Genomic DNA, 23,482 nt, shown 5'->3' on the forward strand with positions numbered 1-23,482 from the left:
CTAAGTGCTACTGACTTGTGGATAAAGGCCATGCTGTTTCCTCCAGCCCCTCCTCAGTGCCTGCCCTGCTGGTGGGTGTCAAGTGACCTTGAGAACCAGGGAGTGGGGAAGAGGAGAGAAAAAAATCCAGGCTAGAAGCCCGAAGAGCCAGTTCCTTTCCCAGCTCTGTCACTTTCTCGCTGTGAGACCTTGGGCGCACCCCTTCCTGTGTCTGAGACATCATTTGTTCATGTGACACCAGGACAGTAAGCTCTGTCAGCCCCTCAGGATTGCTGGCGGGTTCCTGGGTTGTAAAGAGGGAGTCATTCAGTGACGTTCTGGGGTCCTCCCCATGCCTGTGGCCATTCCCCGGAGCCCCCTCTGCAGACAGGTGCTATGACACAGGATGGGTGAGGTCCCCTGCCGTCAGTCCCTGTCCTGAGTAGCAGTGGCTTTTCTGTGATCTTAACAGCTGCCAGTGAGTGGTGGGACCCTGGGTGACTCCCCTCCATGCCTGATGTCGGTATCTTCCTCAGTTGGGGGCTGGGGTCCATGGGGCAGCCTCTGGGGGCTGACATGCCTGACAGCCACCTCCTGTCCTTTCTTTGCCACGGGCCCAACTCTCCTGGTGGCTGGCCAGCTGAAACTCCCTCAGAAAGCAAAAGGTGTGCCCTAGGATCCTATCGAAGGTGGTGGTTCAGCTAGCCTTCTCGTCTTTACAGATGAGGACACTGGGGCTTAGGTTAAGTGACTGACAACGTCATCCTGCTAGTGAAGTGTGGCAGAGCTGGGAGTTTGGTTTCTTATCTTTCTCCAAATCCAGCTTTAGGCACTGTGCCACAGTCTACATCTTTTCTGTCCATGCTTTAGATGTCCTAGTTCCTCCACAGAGGGCAGGAATGGACTTGTTGACTTCTCTACCCCAAATGCGGAGCACAGTGCCTTGCACACAGTGAACATCACTTTTGTTGAGTGAATGAACAAAGAAACGAATGATGATCTGAAGACCCTGACGCAAACAGCTCAATCACTTTGGCCGGGCAGTGGGGTGTGGTGGAAGCCAGTCCTCCCCGCACTGCCCGGGAGGAACTTATTCCTCTCCTTAGAAAGGAGGCATGGGGACAGGCCCGTCCCTTCGGCACCCACCATGTGGACAGACAGGAAGACGGTCACACCTCTGTGGGATGCGGTGTGCTGGGTGAGCCAGAGACAACAGAGTGCCGGAAAAGAAGGAATAGATGGGGCCATGGAAGCCAGAAGCTGGGAATCCAGCTTGGGCTGCGGGCTGGGCTATATCCCAGAAGACCGAATGCCTGAACTGGGACCAGAGGGGTGGGCATGAGCAAGCTGAGAGGAGAACAGAGATGGGAACAGGTCTGAGAAATTCATGGACGAGCAACTCTGTGTTGTAGTTGTTTGCGTGGTCCTTACACTCATGGCCCCGTGGACAGTGTGTAACACGTCCATCTCTCTTCCTGTGGGCTTAGCTGCTGCCCGGGCTCCACAGCCCAGCAGCCAAGCCTGTCTTACTGCGGCCACAGAGCAGCCTTACAGCAGCCCCTGAGCAGCACCTAGGGAGGCCCTGGGGATGGAGGGTGTGCCTCCCCCCAGCCCCCATACACATCTGGGAGAAGTTTTTGTGATTTGCTATAATAAACTCTGTGCCTTCTTTGAAAAGGCTTCCAAAATCTCTATCTGCCCCTTGCAACACAGGATTTTTAAAGGTCAATTTCTCTCTTATCTCTTATCACAAGAAACGTGGTTTAGAGATAGTCTGAAGGGTGACCGAATTCTACGGCTTTATGGGAACTCTCCATTCCAGCAATGGGAGACGGGAGGAGGAGGGAGGGCAGAGAGCTTTGTTCTCCGCTCTCCTGAAATTTCTCCTTTCAGGTGGCATCTATCAATGATCTGTATTGCAATCCACGATCATTTTTCATGGGACCGACAGCACCTGAAGAGATGATCACACCTTGAAGCTGCTTACAAATCCTTCATCCAAAGGGGTCTGGTTGTTTTAAGATTCCAGGGGATTTTATACTCTGGCTTCTGTTTTTGAAACACCCATTTCATTCTAACCCTAGCTCTCCTGCTGATCCGCTGTGTGACATTGGGCAAATGTCTTCAGCTCACCGAGCCTCAGTTTCCCCGCATGGAAACGTCTGCCCTGCATGTCTGTTGTGAAGGGCTGGACATCACGCCCACAGAGCGCTCAGCACAGCGCCTGGTACCAGGGGGTGCTCTAAATTATGGCTCTTACTTTCCTTGTGCACTTGAATTATCTCCCTTCTAGCAAGGAGCATGGAACAGTTTGGGATACAAATTTTAAACAAGAGATGAAAAAGGCCAAAATACATTATTATATGGAGAAACACATTATAATCTGAAGTGAAATAAGTAGAGTGTAAAATTTCATAGAGAGCATAATTCCAACTTTTTAAAATAATTATTTATATACGGGTATATATTTTTATCATAAATATCATGCTTCTGTGCTTACAGGTAAGTAAGGCACAGGAGAACGGGAACTGATATTTGCAGGTGAGGGACTGAGGCTTAGAGAAGTTGAAGAGCCCACTCAGGGGCCTGCAGTCAGCACACGGGAGAGCCGGGGTTTAAATCCCAGCCGTCCGGGTAGAGATCCCGCACTTTTCATCGCTGTGCTGAGCTGCCTCTCAGGCACGTTGAGTGCACCTGCCATCCTCACAGCGACCCTGCAGGGCAAGCATTCTTATTCTCACTTTACAGCCACTTTGCATGTTTGGGCCACAGTTTCACCATCTCTGAAATGGGCATGAAACAGACATGCCCCAGACACGTGACAGCATTTCAGGAGCGGTTTCATGGACCGAACTACACGAAGAAGGTAGGTGGGTCACAGGGCCTCTCTGCCTGCCGGCCTTGCTGGTCCCTCACCAGCCAGCGCTCTGGTGACATCTGGAGGCATGTAAGGGTGAAGGGGCTCTGTCATCGCCGTGCCTGGCCTAGGGCCTGGCCCCATAGAAGGGACTCTGGATATTTACGGAGCACAAGAATTTTTTTCATTTCTCTATCTTTTTAGCTTCTCCCACTAACCTCCTGAGATTAGGAGAGTCAGGAAGGATCAACCCATCTTCTAAGAGGGATAGTAGAGCACATCGTGATTACATTTACCCAAGTAACACAACAGAAAAAAGAAGGTTAATGCTAGGACCAATATAAGGATTGGAATGGTCCTCATGATCCAACTGCCCCATTTCATAAATAGGAAATGTGAGGCCCAGAGACATCAAGTAACTTGCTTAGGGATACACAGGGGATCAATAGGGATTGCAACCCTGGTCTCTTCTCTCTCAGCTGAGAAATGTTCCACAAGACTAGGCCTCTCTTCCTTAGGGTCTGGACTGTGCAGCGCTTGAAAAAACCCTACTAACTAAGACCAATTCTATTACAAACCCACAGGGACAGAGGGTGTGGGGGCAAAGGTGGCTTGTTGGGGGTTACTAACAGAATCAGGGGAGAAGGCATCTCAACCAAAGGTAACTCAACCTCCCTCCGCTGGAGAAGCATCCTTTCTGCCACTTTCTGTAATACAAAACTGGACGGGCCTCTTCTTGTCCATTTCCAGTGAGGGGGATTGTGTAACTTTGCCAGGCAACCCATCCCACTATTAAGTTGCTAGAAAATTCTTTCTTCCATATGGCTTCTCCCCTCCACTGGCTGTCAGATGGCCATTAATTTCATTTCCATTAGTTCATTTAAATTAATTGAGACGGAACAACTAGAGACATGTACTCATTCCTTCGACCACATGTGCAGTTTTATGCCCGCCCACTGCCCTGGGCCCCCGCCCGACCCCCGCCCGAGCTACATGGCATCCCCAGGTGCCGGAGCCCTACCTCCATCGTTGTCTTTGCTATCACCACAGGCGGTTTCCATGGATGTGTCACAGCCCGCTCCTCTCCAGCCCAGCTGGCAGACGCAGTGCCAGCCATTCAGGTCCAGGGTACATCTGCCATTGCCGTTGCACAAGCCAGGGCAACCCTCTGCAAGGCAAAGCATACAGCATCGAGGTCTGATCGCCCGCAGCCACCTGCGGTCACACACACTCACGCTCTTCCTGCCTGCTCGGAAAACTCGCTCACGTCCACCAGCATGCCGATGCCCTCAGCACCCAGGGAGGCTGGGATCGCTGGGAAGCGCCACGTTGCCGAGAGTGCTACTGAGACTCACAGGTGGAAGGACTTGCTAAGGCCGCCCGGTGAGGAGGTGGCACAGTTAGGAAGGTGGGGACAGGTCTGAAACTCACACCTTCTGCAGCGAACGTCCCCCCTTTCAAAAGTGATCAGGATGCCCAAGGGGGAAGCCCGTGGATGGGAGCCTGACAGAAGGTGACTGATGGAAACTTTTGCCTGATACCTGCTCCATGTTCATTCTGGTGTGTTTTTCCTGTTTCTGGGGGCTGTTTGGAACAAAGGGCTCACCTCTCCGTCTACTCCTTATGTTCCCTCAGCACTTCTGGGTCTCATTCTAGAAGGGCTATCCTTTTTTCAGCACTTGTTACTGGGTCAACTACCATTGTACTGTTACTTGTACTGGACCCTAGGCTTTTATTTTGTCCCGTTTTCTCCTAAACAACCGTTTGCTTTGAGGAAGAGCCCTTGGGTCTTCTCCTTCCCATCTTATGTATCACCACTAGGAAGAGGGTTCTACATGCAGAAGACCCCGACGACCGCCATGAGAGACTAGCTAGGGCTGTCTGCGATTACAAATGCAGGTACGGGCAGGATGCCCTTCCCTGATTTTGTCCATCTGTACACCCACATGCCTGTCTTTATCAAGCACCTTCTCTGGGCTAGCACTGGAGGTGCAGAGATGAATAAGACCTACTTCTCATTCTTGAGGAGCATGCAGCCTATCAGACGAGACAGATTTGTATAAGCAAAATATTTCACTGCTAAATGCCCTCGGGGAGATGTACAAAATCTGGTGGGAACCTGATATGGGAGTGGCCATCTGTCTGAGAGAACCTTGGGTGATTGCATCAAGAAGGGTCAGGTGATGTTTAGATTCTGCCGTGGTTCCGCTTTGTCCATATCATAAGGTAGGGAGTTATCCTTACTAGTCAAGTAGATTTACAGGTTTTTTATTACCATCCTTTAAAACCCTTCTCTCTGAGTTCATGGCTCAGAAATCTATGTCTGAGAATCTGTTAAGTTACATGGTTCACTTCAGCTTCTATTTGGCCCTTGGTTTTCATTCAAGTCTTCACTTTAACACCTGTCAACTCCTTCCTCAGAGTGGCTTCAAAAAACACCTTTCACTGGCCTACCTTCTGTGTCTTCTCTCTGGCCCTGCTCAGTCTCAGGGACGGGTACGGACGTCAAAGTCATCTATAAAACTTAATTTATTATTACGAGCAGCAAACTGCTACAAATATGGCTACAAAGTAAATCTGCCACAAAATAACTGAAAATTGACCCCTTATTCTTAAATGGGACCAGTGTGAATGTAGCTGTCCCATACAAGACGTAGGCTGAGGCGGGGATGCCCCAAATGACCCCTCAATTAGAATATAAAACTTTAGTGTTTCAAGGCCTGTTGGTAGTTGACTTTTATTGCAAAGTAAAAGAAAAGAACATGTTCATTTGTATTTGAGATGTTCAGACAGCAGCCAATCAATCACTCTGGCCACCGTGTTTGTCATTCAAAGGAAGAAACAGTTATTGACTGTGCACTCCAAGCCTAGGAGGGATCCTTGCACAAGTTTAGAAGCAAATGTGGACTCTGGTCTTTGCACAGAAGAAGCCTGTTGGGAAGGGTGGGAAGCCACCAGCATGGCTCCCCCACAGGTGACCAGGACAGCAGGCGTACAAGCGCAGGAACCGTGCTGTGGCATGCAGGTGATCAGCCAGGCATCGGACCCGGCTCACAACACCAGCCACCCTTCCTGGTCCAAGCAATTAGGGACCCCCTCTTTCCCCAACTAGTCCCATTTGAATGTTTATCCACCCAGCAGGAAGTGCCTTTCAACGGAGCCCCATTTGTATTTGAAATCAGTCTTGGAGGAAGGAAGTTGAGTCCAATGGTTAAGAATGGTAGTAGATTGCTTTCTCTTGCTCCAAGATGTAGCCTCCCGTCAGCTGCAAAGAGTATAAGCCTGGATGCCCTACCAGTCTGGTTCAGCACTCAGTGACTTTTACGACCTTATTTAATTTCTTTGAGCCCCAGCCTACTTATACAATAGGGTTTTGCAGGGGATTAAATAATATAATGTGTGTATGATGCACAAAGCCTGACCTACAGCTTCAAGACAGTATATGAATCTTCTACTGACCTTTACCTTCTATTGAGTAGAAGGCATACAGTATCATGAGTTGTACCCATAACCTCACATAGGGCTCATAGAATGGCAACATGGAAATCTGAGGCACTTGTCTGATCAGAGCAGCCAATTTATTGTCTGTGAAGGTCCAGATAATAAATGTTTTAGGCTTGTGAGCCATAGGGTCTCTGTTGCAATTACTCAAATCTGCTATTGTAGTGGGAAAGCAGCCAGACATAACTTACAAATGAATGATGGCTGTGTTTTGATAAAACTTTATTTACAAAAACAGGTGATGGGCCAGATTTGGTCCATGTCCTGTAGTTTGCCACCTGCTGGTTTAGAGGCTTCAGGACAGTGATACCATGACAGTTGCCATCTGCTGAGGGCCTACCATGGCTTGCCACTGTGCTAGACACTTCACACATATTACTTTTAAATTAAATAACTTTTTATTATTCTTTCAGATCTTGATTTTCTAAGGCAGTTCCAATTTCACACCATTTAATCCTAAATTGTAAATTAAAACCATGTGTTGTAACACAGTGTGGACTTTGGAACTGGGCAGACCTCAGTCCAAATCCCCATACTACCTTTTTAGTTACTACCCATGGGATAACTGGCAAATTATTTAACTCTCTCTGCCTCAGTATTGTCATCTGTAAAATGGAGGTAATACCTAATTCAAAGAGTTGCTGAGAAGATTAATGAAATAAGGTATGTTAATTATTTAGCAGGGTAGGTAACATAAGTAGGAATTCAATAAATGATAGGTGCTATTATTATTATTATTATTGAATTGATTTGTCTTAATATTGTGTAACTTCACTAAGAAATTCACAAAGCAGAAAATAACCTTTGCCAGTTCTAGCTGTATCAATGTTCGGGTCAAGAGCTATGGTCCTCATAATACAAACCCTGCCAAAGAGAGCTAAGACGAGCCCAGCAATGTGGCCATGGGGGTCAACATGCAGCTCAGTGGGAGGCAGCAAGATGGGTTCAAGGCCATGAGTCCCAGCCCGGGCCCACCACTTCATGCTTTCCTAGTGCTCTGTCCTCCTTGGAAGCAAGTGTCCCAAGTATATGTAAATTATTAATTTTGCAAATTGTTTAATGTCTTATTCCCTCCATTAGAATATAAACTCCATAAAGGCAATGTTGGCTTTAACCCAGTGCCTTGCACATAGCAGGTACTCAGAGGGTATTTGTTGAATCAATGAATGAGACAAGAGACCCCTAGGTTCTGGTACCTGCTGCCTAACTTGTGAGATCTCTGCAAAGTTACTTTTCCTCTTTTGGCCTCAATTTTCTTATCTATAAAATGAAGGTTCAGGTGAGATGATGCGTTAGGTCCTTCCAGTACAACCGACCCAACTGAGAGGGTCAAAACGACGGTAATTTTGATGATATTGTTTTTAATTTCAACAAACTACTCAGCACCTACTGGATGCCAGGCAGGGATGTGTTAATTCTAGGGCATACAGAGATATATCTCATCTCTGTATGCCCTCTGCCCTCGATAATTTCATATTCTATTTACCTATACCTTACTTCGTTCCAGGAAGGACTTACAATGGGTCTCATTCTCTCAAACAATACTTCTCAAAGTGAATTTTGCAGAAAGCCAGTTCTATGAGGTCCTCAAAAACAAGCTTCTGCAGTCAAGTAAGTTTGGAAAACATTTTATCCTATAATCTCATTCTAGAAAGTCACACTGAACATTAATATGTTAAAGGCTCTGAGGGTCTGACAATAAAGAAACTTGCTTATTTGATTATCAGGACATTTTCCAATTTGACCTCAGAACCTCTTTCCCCTATAACCACTTATAATAATGTGGAATATTCCATTTCACAAAGCCCTCTTTGGGAAACCCTGCTCCAGTGAACTCGGCTTAGCCCACAATGCCGAGTGCACACATTCTGTGCTGTTTGGCATGCATTCTCGGGGAGGGGAAGCTCTATCTGTGAAATCACAGGAACACTTTAAATACTGTTAGTTTCTTCAAATGGACCAAGTTATACCCTGGGGGTCTGCACTGTCCTATCGGTTTCGGGGTTTCAGAGGGACTCTGAGTACCTGTGGGTTAAATGAGGTTTGCTTTCAGCCAGGAGTTTGCTTCTGGAGTAATCACACCCCCATTAGCCAGGAAGAGGAAGCCTCCTCTGGGGTGACTTGCTGACTTTCTTGAAGCAAAATGCCCATCCTTACCCACCACTAAAGCTCGTTAATTCTACAAACTCTGAAACTCATTAATAATTCAGAGAACCCAACTGACATTAACAATCCCCTCTGGAAGGACTCCCATCAGGTATTTGCCAGAGCCAAAATAATGTAATTTCAAGGTTTAGAGAAGGCCTAAGCTTTTCAAAAGAAAAGATGCCCTTTAAATGACAAGGGACCACTTTATCTTCAGCCTTCTGTGTAAGCCTATGAAGAAGTCCCCTTGAAGCTAGCGTCAGGGATGATAAGAAGACTTTCCCAATCCTTGAGGATAGTTTTTAGTTAAGTGGCAAAGGGGCTGTGTGTTAACCCTACCATATATCGGAATGTCCCTTTCTTTATGGTTCTCTTCCCAGTCCTCTTGTACTTTTTCATCCCTACAGTCACTTCCCTAGACAAGGTCATCATCATCTCCCACGTTGATGATGGCAAGAGTCTCCTAATTGGTCTGTTTGCCTCCAAATGTTCCACCTCAACTCTTTTTTCCCCAATATGGCCAGATTGATCCTTCCAAATCACAAATGTCATCAAGCCATCATCCTGCTTTTAAAAACCTTTAGTGGCTTTCTCATATGCTTCTGCTAAAGTTCACAATCTTGGTCTACAAGGCCCTGCCTAAATTGCAGGGGGGCGGGGCGGTCTTCTTGCTAAGTGGCCCCTGGACATCTCCTAGCATAACCTTCATCACACTTGTTGGGATTATTTGTTTTATTAGTGTCTACTCTGCCAGACTGCCGGCAATACAAGAATAGGAAGCATTTCTGTTGCGTGGTATCCACATTTTCTGGCACTTAGGAGGAGTTCAACATATCTGTTAAGTGCATGTTGTTTCTTTAGTCTCTACCGATGCAAATAGAAAACAAAGAACAAAAGTCGACTTGTCTTTGATGGCATGATACTTTAATCTGACAAGTCCTGAGTTTGCACGGTACAGGTCTCTGAAATCTTTTTTTTTTTTTAGGATTAGTATCCATTATACCAGAAAGTCAGCAGGATGGGTGCCTGGTTAAAATCTAAATTTAAAAAAAAGTTTGCCTTTTAAAGCAAGTTATGATTTATTGGCCTAATCCAAATAAAGGTCTGGTGATATTTTCTGAACTAAAGATCAGAACAGGTGGTTTGAGAGAGAATATGTCACTTCCTGGTGAGGGTGCCAGTTTGGAAGGCATGGTTTGGAGGAAGAATATTGGAAATTATGGGACATTCTTGGTGAATGGTGATAGAAGGTAGAATGCTGGAAATATGTAAATTCAAAATCCTGGCTTTGCCACTCACTACAATGATGACCCAGGGTGGGCCCTTCAACTTCCTCAACTTCAATTTCCTTTTCCAATAAAATGAGTATAGTATATCTTCTCCCTTAAAAAAATTCAAAGGACTTGCTTAAGACTCATGGATATGAAAAAAAATCAGATAGTAGGAAAAAATTCTACCAAATAGACGGTAACATTATTAAATTTAATCCATACTGAAGATTCCTCTGATAATGATTATGTGTGAAATGCACAGGGACTACACTCTTGCCGGAATGACTATATTCTCAGTTGAAGACCAGCATGTAAAATGCAAGGAACCCTGCTTCTCGACACCAGGCATCCATCTGATGGGCCCCACTAACACCTTTCCTGTACTTGGCAAAGATATTCTGGTTGGAAAGCATTCAATCATTTCTGTTTCCCCCAAACCCTTTCCATAAGTTTTTAAACAGCAATTGCTATCTCTTATTAAAAGCCAATTTAGCCATTTTCTTTACAATTTCAACAATGATTCTGGCTAATGAAGTTCTCTAAATTAAGGATGAGAATGAGAATACAATGATAAAATAGCATCGCTAATGTTTACTGAGCATCATCCCTGCCCGTGTGCTAAGCATGTTGCAGTGATTATTTTGCTTGATTCTAATGCCAACCCTATGAGGTAGGTCCTGTTGCCAAGTTCATTGTACAAGGACTCCCAAGTGAAGGGAGGTTAAGTAACTTGCGCAAGGTCACCCAGTTTGTTTACTGGTGGACTTGGGATTCATTCTCAGGCAGTCTGACTCGGAGGTATTTGTCCTTAACCACTGAGCATATAATCTGTGCCAGGTGATGTTAGGACTTCAGGATAAAATGATGAATATGGCAGGATATTTCTCCTCAGGGGGCTTAAGGTCTTTCACATGCACACATATCTGATCTTTCCCAGACTTACTCTTATAGGAGTCAGGCCTCTTTAGAAAATGGGGCACTAGCTAATGAATGAAGATGTTGAAAATGGAATTACTTTGCCTATAAGGAACACTCCTCAAACGTAAAACTTACCAAACTCGGGCCTTCTCTGAAAAGGAAAAAAAGAAAAACCTAAGGAAACAGACCACCCACTCTCTGAGGTCAGGGGTCTGTGTCCCCAATTGCCCAGAGCCTGTCACAGCATCTAACACACAGCACTAGTACTAGCAGGTGCTTCATATGTGCTTGTTGGATGAATGAACATGACAACAGTAACATAATGGAGTTTGTTCAGACTTCTTAGCTTGCTCTGGGGACTCTTCCTTTCTCAGGCCACCCACCCTGGTCCACAGTATCTTAATTCTGAGGGACTAGGGGCTGTAAGGGATGGGCAGGGTGACAGAAGATGGGGCAGAAAGAGTGAGGGGTGTATGTGTGTGCATGGAGGGAAGGACAACGGCACAATGGTAATGTCACAAACACACTTTAGGGGGAAGAATGACGCTCCAGGCATATCAACCACCTTGTGACCAAAAACCCACCCTCTGGGCAGCGAATGCTGTGACAAAGCTGGGGATGTGGCAGCATCTAGACACCATGCTTCTGGGGTGTATATACATTGTTTATATACATAGTTCTTCTTTTATGCTCATACACAAACACACACACACAAAGACAATAGGAAAATAGAGGAAGGAAGTCCATACCTTTAACTACCCTATCCAGATAGTGCGCTTGGGGAATAAAAGACAGGACATTTAAGGTAGGATCAAGTAAGTGCAACACTGCCTGCCACATAACCATGCCAGGTGCTCAGGGGACACGGGGGGATGCGCCCCACATTTGGGACAGACCTGCCATGGTGGGGAAAATAAAACCAAAGACAAGATGACAAGAGAGAGAAGGAGAGCAAGCACATTCTCCAGGAAGGGTCAAAAGGAACTTCAACTCATTCTATGACCCAGGGGTCTGGAAATGTGATCATACACAAGAAGACACAGGGAGAGGGAAAACAGGAGAAAAAGAAGGATGGGAAGCTGCAAACGTGGCCATGCTCCTGCTCTGTCAGGTGTGTTCAACTTTATGGAAAACCAGAACTTGCCCTTTGTCTACCCAGAGTAGCGTCCAACTTCCATTTGGGGGAAGCAGCTATACAAGAACAAGTGTTCCCAGGCAGAGGGGCTTCCCGGGAGCTGGAACTTAGAAATATGCAAACTTGGGATCATCTCTGATATGCACTAGGGAAGTGGGCCAAGTCTTTAGTCAAATATACCGCCAGAGTATCTGTTTGCCATTCTTGAATTTTCCATGGACACATGTGCCCACACAGACTTGAATGCGGAATGCTTGGTGTTCTAAATAAGATGCATTTCTCCTTGGTGCATCTTACAGAGAATGTAAGGTGCAGGTCAATGGATGTCACTGTGAAAAACAAGAAAAAAGAAAACAAAACCTGACCACTTTTCAATGCTCGTTAACTCAAAAGATAGAATGATGTATGCTTTGTTTTCCAATGGAGGGGCTGCATTCAATCATTGGCTTACTTGGCAATCTAAGGTTTTGCTTCTCTGTGAGGATGGGTGTCAAACACTACTCTAAAATAAACCCCATGGTACATATATGGGGCTGTGTGTTGAAAGCAGGACAGCCCTCTTAGTTCCCAGCATTAATCAGTACTACCATCTCATCTTCCCCACCTGGGCTACTCACAGCTATTTGAGGAGCTTCCCTCTCACCCCCTTTCTATAGCTCCCCCACATGTGCTCCCACAAAGGCCGGACCAATGGCCACCTCCTGGAGAGCCTGAAGCTTTCTGCCAGGTGGGCCTCCATCCTCAGCTTGATTTCACACATGAATCCAGAGCCCATAACTAGGACTGGACTGCAATGCTGGGGCCTTACGTGGAAGCCCTAGGGTTCTAGCAATGGCAAGAACATTCTTCCCTTCTTCATAAAAAAATAAAAATTTATTTTTTCAGTCCTCTGGGTAGAGAAGACACTGTTGCTGGTCATCAATATATATTTGCTTCAAAAGATGGGTGGATGAGAGGCTATGTTTCTAGTTGAAGTTTCCATGTGGTCTTTGTTTCTAGATGAAATATGCTCCTGGAGTCTGTGCAGCCAAGTGGAAAATTGGGAAGAGGAGATTTTAACTGGGCCTGTGTGCCCCCTCTTCATTCTTATAGACGTTATGGAGTCCATGAGAGCACAAGAAAGAAGAAAGTGGAGGAGAATGGCATATTAAAGCAAGAGTGTAAACAAAGCTGTGAAATGCTGAACAATGAAAGACAGGCCCAGCCCACAGGTAGCACGGCCCAGAAGGCATCTCTGGCTAAGGTGAAGACTCTTGATTCTTGGTTCATCTGCCACACTTGTCTTAGTCAAGCTCATTCATCTCATTTTTCAGAGTGACCTAAAATTTCTTAGACATCACATCCCGTGATATGTCACCTCAGAACAATAATACACAGGATCTCTGGACTTCCTGGCTCAATTGGTGTTCTTAGCTTTCAGATCTGTTGAGTTTTGCAGAGAGTCATGATCACAGAGTGTTGTAATAACTGAACTCAGCTGCAGAAGAGCTGGAGCTTCTCTCACAGGGTTGGAAAGGATGATAAGGCTGGGTGAAACACCATCAGTAGGATCAAGTGGCCATACCGCCATGCAGCATCCACTCTGAGGGAGTTCTTGCACAAGCAAAACCTTGCTTTTCTCCAAACTTAACGGTGATATCCTGGCTCTGGTGACGAGGACAGATTATACCTACTCTGTAGGCTGGTCTCCCCAAGCCTAGGGGCTGACTTCACAGAGCTCTCTCTTCTAGTGCCATTTTTTTTGTCATTTCATTTTTAAGAACAATTTAGTAATAAAGATCTCTATTAAATGTAAATATGTTTCTAATACCTTTAAAAAATGCTTACTAATTTCTCCAGATCATGGGCAGGAATAGCAGCCCGTGGAAGTGACTGAGGCAGACTCAGGTTGCAATCAACACTGTGGATTTCAGGAGACAAAAGCGGGCATTTGAAACTTCAGATTCCGACTCCACAAACCACTGTCCTTTCCAACACAGTGACCCTGAGCCACACTGTAAGTCTAGAAGCTGATAACGGCCAGTCAGTACCAAATCCAAGAGGTTTCTGGGAACGGAATAGAGCTTCCTTCTATTGAAGATGGAAGGGGTAACTGGACCTTTGAAGTCCAATGCCATTTATTTATAAAAGCCATATACAGAAGTCCATACTGTTGTCCATGCTTCTGTTGTTTGAAAATCTTGGTACATATGCCCTTGAGTATAGTCATTTAAAAATCCACCATGATTTTAAAATAGTAAGTTTCAGGAAAGATGATACAAAGTCCACGAGTTTGTACTTGTGGATGGTGGATTCAGGACTTCACAAAATTCCCTCATCTTTCTTCTCAGGACTTTGGGTTGAAGATGATGACAGCAGCGTCATCTTTCCTCTTAGGCCATGCTTATTTTTTCAACATTGCACAGATGTTTCTTATGCTACTTCTCTATTCCTGTCACTCTGCAAGAAGCTAGGGATAGTGGTGGTGCACAGTTATTTATGACACAGACTCTGGGTCTTTGGCATGAGTCTGTGAGGTCTTAGATCTCCTCAGCATTTCTATGGCCTTCAACATGCAAACTTCTTTCCTTGACTTGCCTGCACCCAAACAAGTTTCCATAAGTTTCTCTGAGGGTAACCCCAAGAAGCTTTAGGGGTCCCCTATCAAACGCTGTGGAAAGCGTGGCTGAGGTTCTTCACTGTCATTCTCCAGGAGCCTCAGTTGACTCTAACAGCTGTATCAATGGTACACATTAGGCCAGATTAAACAAGGATCATTATAGCAGGTGATGGTCAGGATGCTTATAATCATGTAAGTTCTTTAGATGTTTGACAAACCATCGAAGAGATGTTCTTGTTAAGATCTTGGATACATTAATCCCCTTTGCTTTGGATGAAGGATCGATGAGTAAATGGCCAATGGCACCCACCTGAGAGGGACTCACAAAGCCTTACTAATCTCCTTCCAGTTTCCCACCCCTACCACGTCTGGGCTAACATCTCCCAGAACCAATGACTCATCAAGCTCTTGCTCTGATAACTTAGGGTAGACCCCTGTCCATTTTCTCTTGTCCTTGTCAGCATCTGTTCTGCCAGGTCACAGGTCCAGTTGTGAGAGAGTGCTTTGAAGGACGAGGGTAGGGCTATCACACAGGCTCTGACACCTTGTGAGGGTCTTGTAAACTCTCAGTTAAGGACTGTCTGGTTACAGACGAGAAACGTGAGAGCTACTATTCAAAAGTGGACAAAGAACTCTAGAAGATTGTGTGGCCTTTCTTTATAATCTCTTTTTAACATGAAGTCTGGCTGGGCTCACTTGAGCAACTGCATCATCAGAGTATTATTTTGATCTTAACTCCCAGAGGAGGATTTGTGTAAGAATCAAGATTTATATGATTGGACAGCTCTCCTGAAGCCTAGTAAATAATTCTCTGTATCTGGCATCTTGAACAATCACAGCTTTGGGGGCAAGGTTGGAATTTTACAAATGTAATCAGAAGCTGGCATTTCCCACATGTGTTTTGAGACTTTATAGACAAGGGGCACTGAAGTGAATAAAACAACGATTGTAGAAGTGATCAAAAATGATAGTACTGTTTTCCAAGAAATAGGAAAAAAATTAGACACCTTCTCATATTTAACTATGATTCTTAGCTTTTTCTAAAGAATTGGGAGGTCAAGGCCCAGACTTGAGACCCATGAAATTCCTGGAAAAGACATCCCCGAATATACTTTTGATGACTCTGTGCTGACCATATACTTGACAGATAGAGCGTCAATTCATCTTACCTTAACTTTTGGATTACGAAAACTGAGTTTCATATATGCAAGTGGGAGCATTACTGACAAGCAAGAGCAAAAAAGAAAAATCCCTTCTTATTTGTGGGATATTTTTAGGAGTAGGATAACTCAGTTTTGGGATGATGGATGTGCAGTTCTGTGGCCAGTGGAGGAGGAAGCCAGAACTTCATCACCCCTGGAGGTCTCCTCCAGCCTCCCCGATTCTGTCATTCATGGAGGGAGAAAACGAAGCCCCTAGCCACCAGGTGGTCTGCCCATGGCCTTTTCACCAAAGACCTTTCTTGAAGATGCAGAGATAGAAAATTCCCAACATAAGGAATTAGGATTCAATGTGAATATTCTTGCTTTTTGACAAAAGTACTGTCATTAAAGAGGATGCTACCATCCATTTCCCTTTTGTTCTGAAAACCAACCTCTTCTGGAGAAAAATCAAGTAGCTTCCATAAAAGAAAAGATGGATCAAAGCCTCCTAAAGGAGATATTCAATTCCTACTATAATAATCTGCTCTGGGAAATGTCACTTGGGTGAAAAGATTCTTAGGCTGGGGATTTGACCGTAAGGAGCCCAGACTTGTCTTGGTGTTTAATGCCAGTTGGCAGGTCATCAAATCATTCTTTCCTGTTTATGGAGGCAGCGGTGTATAAATAAACAGGCCCTCCTCTCTTGCTTCTACTTGCATGGAGGTCTCTGCATTAGTGTCATGGATTCCAGCTTTTTCTCTGGCACAGGACATAACTGTACTCCAGCACACGAACTAGCTGCGCTATAATGACCTCTTGTATAGTAATGAAATCTGATAACAAGAGCAAATGTAATACTTTGAATTTCTAACTTTTCACACCAACAGTTTTTGTCCTTTCCTAAATGATCCTCAAAGGGAGTGAGGTTCCCTGGAAACATAAGAAGGTGCTTCTTATTCCCAGCAAAGGTTAAAAAGGGGTTTCTCCTTCTCATTTCTATTCTGAAAGGAAAAAAGAAGGCACCACCATTGTTTCTCTCCTTTGCCTCTCCTACCCCTTCCCTTGTACTGAACAAGGTGATGGAGTGTTCCTTCAGCACTAAGGTGTTGGGTTTCTCATTGGGGATGCAGCTGGCCACAGGCAGAGACCCACGGGGAGCAAGTTGCCATGCGGGGAGATAAGACAGGGACAAAGGAAATGCTCACCACAAAATGAAAGGTAATAGAATTCTGAGCCAACGTCCTTTCATCTGAGCCACTATGACTAGTCCATTACTTCTTCAATGTCCTGTGACATTTTTCTGGTATTTGTGACTGTCAACCTCCCTCTTGAATCGTGCACATTTACCTTGACGCATTTCTTATCTGCAGCGCAAAAAGCATCTGCAATCCCAAGGAGGAATTTGCTCTTAAAGAGTGACAATGGGTGTGCGGGTGTGCAGGGCTGGGGGAGGGGGTGGGGGAGTGGGGGTGGGAGGGGATGCTTTGACTTCTTGGCATCCAAACACACTGGGAATTCTTCAGGCCAGGCTGATGAACATCCATCCTCAAGACACGAGATGCAGCACAACCTGCCCACCAGCCCTGGTGTGAATCATCTGTGATTGGGCTCATGGAGAATTTCCTGAAATCCCTCATCACCATTTGACTAAGATGAGATGCTTTTATCTTATAAGAGTCTGCCATCCATAAACTTTTTGGAACTTGGTAAGGTGAGCTAAGGACTCTGTAATTAAGTGATAGAAAACAGAATGTACTCGCTCTGGGCTCTGCTTTTGGTTTTAATAAGGATGGGCTCCCCTTCTGGGCTGGGAGGCTAAAAGGTCAGCCTGTCCTCAGTCACGGGGAAAAGGAAGGGTGAGGGGAAAGCGGAGTTTAAGGAAGAGGACCCCGCGAGTGACTAGGGCCACTTCCCATGAAGGGGTGTTCAGGTAGGATGACACGGACACGAAGAAGCCACCCAGAAGCGTGCATTAAGACACTGCGGCACCTGCTGCTGGGGACAAAGTGGGGAGGGCTGCCCTGGGCTCTGGAGCGGCTCTGTTAAGGGTCTGGGATGGGCAACTAGGTTTGCAACTCCGAGTGCAACAGGAATGAGGCGGCACAGCGTCTGAGGGATGTGAGCCAGATGCCTCGTAGAAAACCCGGCGTCTGTCCTGTGAGCCGCAGAGCAAGCAGCTGGTACAGGGACCCTGCACCGAGGCTCTGGAAACCAGGCCTCAAATTCCTGTTCTACTTCTTACAGGCTAAGTGACCTCAAGCCTCAGGTCCCTGAGAAGGAGGGAATAACATGCATGCCTCCACAGGGGGACTCTTTGGAGTATGAAATCATGCAGTTAAAAGCCCTTAGCACATGCTTGGCACATTGTAAACGCTCAAAAATTAGAAGCCATTATTATTGTTAATAAGCACAAGGCCTTCCACTGCCATTTATCACCAGGGTGAGGTTGCGGACATGGGGATGATGAATATAGACTAATTTCAGATTACAAAAGGAATGAAGCCTAAAAAAAAAAAAAAAAAAAAAAGGAAAAAAGCAGTGGCTCCCTTTGCTCAAAAGGTCTGGGGCTCGTCTCCCAGTTTCCGGAAGGCCCAAGAGGTGACGTTTAGAGCTGGAGAGGCACCCAGAAGCCAGCCTTCCAAAGCCATGTGCTTGCCATCTGATCACAGACCCTCCCTTTGAAAAAAATGCAAGGGGAAGAAGTTAAACACACACACACACAGACCAGTTGATTCAATAGAGAGCTTTTGGTGAGTGCTCCTTCCAGGATAATAAACCAAGCAAAATGTCTGGCTGTGTTTAAAATCAACAAAAGCAGCAGGCAAGGCAGGAAGAAGGGAACGGAGTGATCAGCTTGGTCCGAGACCTGCCAACAGCGCTGCTTCAGCAGGGGCGGCCTGAGGAGCCCCCAGAGAACAGAGAGGAGACAAATGCAGACAGGATGGAGGCTGAGGACAGGGGAGGGAGGGATCCAGGCCTGATGGGAGGCAGATGTGGCCCGGGGCCCATGGGAAGCTTTTCCGAGGATCCCAGGCCTGTGGTGGTGGGGGGCTGAGAGCAGATCAGGAATTTGATCATCATGGCCACACTTATCGAGCCCTCTACTCTGTGCCAGCCATTATATAGGTGAGCAAACCAAGGCTCAGAGAGGCGTTAGGACAGCTCACAACTGCTAAGTGGTAGTCGTGCGCCTTACTCCTGATCCCCAGCTCCTCAGTGCAGAGCCCTACTGCATCTGGCCCAGGAGGGGCACACGGCAAGGCACGCCAACCAGCTAGCAGACATCTGGGAAATGCAGACTGGGAGGGAAAAGGTGAAAAAGGCCCAGTGGTGAGTTTAAGTCCAGTCGCTGCTGGGAAATGCCAACCATAATGTCACCAGATGAAAGGACTTTGTGCCCAGCTCCCACATGCGGACAGAGGCAGCATGCGCCCCCCAGCAGACGCATCCCCCCGCCCCCCCGGCCCCGGGCGTGGGCCCGCCATACCGATGGTGCAGTGCTCGCCGTTCCAGCCGGGGCTGCACTCACACTTGCCATCGCGGCAGGTCCCGTGCTCGGCACAGCGTGGGTGGCAGGCCCGCTGGTCGCAGGCCGCCCCCATCCAGCCTTCTTCACAGCGGCAGGTGCCCCCCACGCAGACACCGTGGCCCCCACAGTCGGCAGCACAGATCTCTGTGGGGAGGGTGGTGGGGGAGGGAGGGGAGAGAGAAAACACATTTTGAGCCGGTCATCGTCGGGAACAAGGGTCACACTTGGCTACCTACCTTGGCTCCTGGGAGGGACCCATCCGGATTCCGGAGGCTTGGGAGGCTAATCTCCCTGAACAATAACCCTCGGGTGAGAACAATTCTCCAGGCAAAAGCCCGTCCTGAGCCCACTGCCCTTACCAAAATAGGCCGATGGAAGGGCTCTGCTCTGTTTGCTTTCCCCTACCACCAGCCCGTCCCTGCTTTTGTGCTCACCACTTCCAAGGGGGACCGGCCTTCTGAACAGATGTGAGGAAAAGTCACATTTAATTAAAAACTGGTAATGTGTGAAAACAAAGTGAGGACGAGTCCCTGATGGCCAAGGGAAGTGCTCGTGGGTCTGGCTGCGGCACGTGCAGGGGGTCTGGGGCCCGCATTTCCTTCCAGCCTGACTGTCCTCCAGGAGGGGTGAAAGGGAGGCCGGCCCCCTGCACCCCAGGGTGGGGGTGGGGACTCTGGGGGCCGGTTCTGTGCTTTTGCTGCCCGTGCCCGTTCTCCTGCACACTGCCTTGCCACTCTAATTCCAAGCACCGCCTCCATGGCCTTTTGGATCCAAAGCAAATTGCTGGGGAACCGTGTCACAGCCAGAGTCGAGTCGCCCAGCCCTTCACAAAGGCCCGTCTGTGACTTGGTGCAGTATGCACACGGCCCAATTCACAAGGCCTCGGGCGTGGGGCCAGTGACAGCTTCCCCGTCACACAGGCAGAGGTGGTGAAGGCTCTGACCCGGGTTTTTAGGAAACAGGTCGTGCAGCCGTGGCTGTGGGTGCTCTCTGCCAGGGCTGTGACAGGGACCCTGCCTGCAGTCTGTGCCTTATGGCCCGACAGTCTTCGAATGAAAACCCCACGCTTTTGTTCTCTTTCAAACTAAATTAACTGGCACTGTGTCAGGTTGCATTTGCCCATGACAGCTTGGAAGATTCCAAGCTATATTCCTGGTTTAGAAGCTACTAATAGTCTAGCTATTTTTTTGGAAAAAGGGGATAAATCAAAATTAGATCTCAGAGGCTGAGACCTTCCACATCAATCTACAAGGCAATGGCTATGATGTTTAGAATTAAAAAACAAAACAAAACAAAAAAAACCCCATAACACAACAGTTGAGTCACCATTTATGGGGTGTCCCTGTGCCCGACACCTTGTCAGGCACACTACCTGGAAGGGCAGTACTACACGCAGAGACACATCAGATTTTTCACCTGCCCAGAGGAGAAGGTCCACTATAAAATGGGTGCAAGGAGCCCTGACCTGGAGCTGGGGGGGCCCCGGGTTCTGTGCCAGGCTCAGCAGCTTCTGAGCTATGCGACCACAGGCAGGTTCCTTGACGTCCGGGATGTATCAAGTGTGGGCCGTGACGAGGACGCCTCACAGCACCTCTGCTGACCGTCAGGGCTGTGGCGAGCACCCGGTGAAGTGGAACATAGAGAAGGGCATGGCAGAAATGCCTAACTCAGGACAGGTTTCTGAGGACAGTGAACTTTAGACTAGGAGTCCAAGGACCAGGCGTGCAAGGCCCACGCCTGCTCAGCCACTCATCTGCTGTGTGACCTTGGGGATGTCATTCCCCCTCAGCGGGTGTTGGATTTCCTCATCGGCTTCAGGGGGAATCTGATGGCATCTAAGGTCTCTCTGGCTCTAAGACGGTGGGAGTCTGTGATATAAACACCCTCCATGTTATACAGCATAATCTACCCCCAAGGCTCAGCTCAAGGGTCTCTCCTCTGAGAAGTCTGTGACCCACCCTGTGGTTATTCTCTCGTTCCTTGCCCTTCCATATTACATGGTAAACCGATTTTCTGTTTCTGTGCCTGTCTCACTGTCAGACCAGGGATATCTGAGGCTGGACTGGATTTTCCTGATTGCTTCTATGCTTGGTACTTAGCACAGAGCACGGCACAGAACAGACCCTTAATTGAAGTCTGTGGGATAAGGGATGAATCCTTGGGTGCCTGGGGCTATAGGCGGCCTGAGAATGTAAAATGATTCATTTACACCCTGCTCAGCCTGGCTGAGGGTCAGTCCTGGCCTGTCTCTAGTGAGCTGGCCTTACGAAAACCTCCCAGGTTGGGGTGGGGCTGTGGGCTAGTGTCACTACCTCCAGCAGCCCTCCAGGAATGTGGCTTTCTCAGGACTTTCTTCGAGCTTCCTTCCCTCCTTCTCACACAATGTCTTGACACAGAATGACAATCTCCAGGCCCCAGGCCTTCCGAAGTCCTGTCTCTGAAATTTCTAACCCTTCCTTACAGTAGTGACCCCTCCGTGACTCTGAAGGCAAGGCGTGCCTCAGGGCTGGAACTTTCCCCTGAGAGACCGGGGAGGAACAATTAGTTTAGCATTTGTCTGGCTTTACTCAGCACTTTTTCCAGGTGGCAGTTTATGGTGTAAAAGTAAATAGCAAACAGCGCTTCTGTTCAGTGAGGTGTGAGCCAGCAGAGGGACAGGCTGCTTGGGCCAAAGCCTTGGTGTTTTCAGGCAGCAGGGCATATAGAGTTCAAGGGAGTCTAGAGCACAAGAGGCTGCCTTTCCCCAGCATTTGCCTGACTTCAGGCCTTAGCTAACAGGTAGGCCATTCCTATATTAATTAATCTGAAGGCAGTTGTGGACAGAAGAGCATCAGATTTAGATGTGATTCCAAATATCTTCTGCCAGTTACGTGACCTCAGGCAACCTATCTGATTGCTGAATTTCGTTTTCTTCTGTAAAATGGGGATGGTGACAGCATCCCTTTAGAGGATGCCTGATAGATAGTAGGTATCAACACAGTCATACTGATTCGCTCATTATTCCTATAGTATTCCAAGCATGCCTACTATGTGCTGAAGACCGTGGCTGGTGCTAGGAGTACAGAGAAAAACCAGACCTAATCTCTGTCCTCTGGGAGATCACAATCCAGACAAAGCTCAAACCGGTATTGGAATCCCAAGATCATCCAAATAATCTATAGTGTTTACTGCTGTACCTTCTTGCTTATATGCAGTAAATAAAACACCATGAATTTTAGGATCAGACAGATCTGGGGTTTACCCTTGGCTCTGCCACGTATTGGCTGGGATATCTGCCAGTGGCAACTTATGAAATTCATTGAACCTCACTTTCTATCTCTGTGAAATAGGTATAATAATTCCCATTTCACCCATGTCATAGGATTGGTGTCAGATCAAATGAGGTAGGGTGTGGGGAAAGCCATTTTTGGCTTAATAACTAATACTTATATCAGGTTTTAGAGTTTTGAAGCACCCTTCATATACAATTTCTCATTGAACTATCACAACAATGCTGTCAGAACCCTTGGTTACTATCTTTCCTAGAGGTGAGGCCACTACTGAGACCCAGAGAGCATCAGTGGATTCTACAAGGTCATATGGTTACGGGTATTTCTCCCTTGTTTTGACAATTCCCAGAGCCATGTGCCAGAGTGACACTGTAAGATTAAGGAACCTGATCAGCAAAGAGGCGGGCTCTCCTTGTGGGGACTTCCTGGTTCTTCTAGCAGATCTGTCTCCTTTTCTGGCCCTGTTGCTTATCCTTTGTTATATCCAAGTCAGCCCCTGGATTGATGTCAAATGAAATGAGATCCCCTACATAGAATTTCCCAGACACTCAGTCTCACTTTTGTCATCTGGAGACTGCTGGGCTGTCCATCTAAACCCTCCATTTCCTCGCCAGTTTACACTAGACATGCTCTCCTGGCATGAAGCTAAGGTTGCCTGGCGGCTGGGCACCTCTCCGTCAGCCTTTTACAAGCTGGGTTGTGAGCTCTTACACATTTTAATGGAAGGGGCCTGAACAGGGTGACCTTGATGTTTATGGGGTGCTAACTGACGGCAACACAACCTGTCAGTGTTCAGGTTCTCCTCTGCAGATGGCTTCTCTGCCTGCATGGGAGATGCACTGACTCCTGATGGGAGCAGAAATCGGAGCTGCTACTTTATCATTTGGCCCTGAGTTGCAGGCCCTGTTGTTATTTTTCTTATCTGTCTCACCTTTTTTGTTTGTTTGTTTGTTTGTTTTCCCCTTGAAATAGAAGGAACTGCTTTAGTTTTCCTTCTTGATTTTGCTTTGACATTAAAGCAGATAGAACTTCCCAGAGTGGTTGCTGGAAACTAAATAGGATGATGCTGAAGAATGTGCTTCAACAGGTTATCTGTCCCTTACCTAATATAAGTGGTACTCTGTGAAATTCGGGTCA

The 23,482-nt window shown here is 47.0% G+C and overlaps 1 protein-coding gene across 3 annotated transcripts in view; it reads right to left on the minus strand.

Moving 5' to 3' along the window:
• TENM4 (teneurin transmembrane protein 4) overlaps nucleotides 1-23,482 on the minus strand; it is a 368,675-nt gene that overhangs the window by 93,854 nt on the left and 251,339 nt on the right. For 2 of the 3 annotated variants that reach the window (XM_088018017.1, XM_028116004.2), the window contains 3 exons: nucleotides 19,035-19,220; nucleotides 11,421-11,447; nucleotides 3,858-4,004 (listed from right to left, as the gene is read on the minus strand). In XM_088018017.1, coding sequence (XP_087874143.1) covers nucleotides 3,858-4,004; nucleotides 11,421-11,447; nucleotides 19,035-19,220 — 360 coding nt within the window. The remainder of the gene's footprint in view (nucleotides 1-3,857; nucleotides 4,005-11,420; nucleotides 11,448-19,034; nucleotides 19,221-23,482) is intronic. The other variant, XM_088018018.1, reaches the window with a different exon arrangement.

This window comes from Eumetopias jubatus, unplaced genomic scaffold (assembly GCF_037043125.1).
Source record: "Eumetopias jubatus isolate StellerSeaLion01/CBP00866 unplaced genomic scaffold, mEumJub1_p1.0 scaffold_13, whole genome shotgun sequence".
Classification (NCBI taxonomy): Eukaryota; Metazoa; Chordata; class Mammalia; order Carnivora; family Otariidae; genus Eumetopias; species Eumetopias jubatus.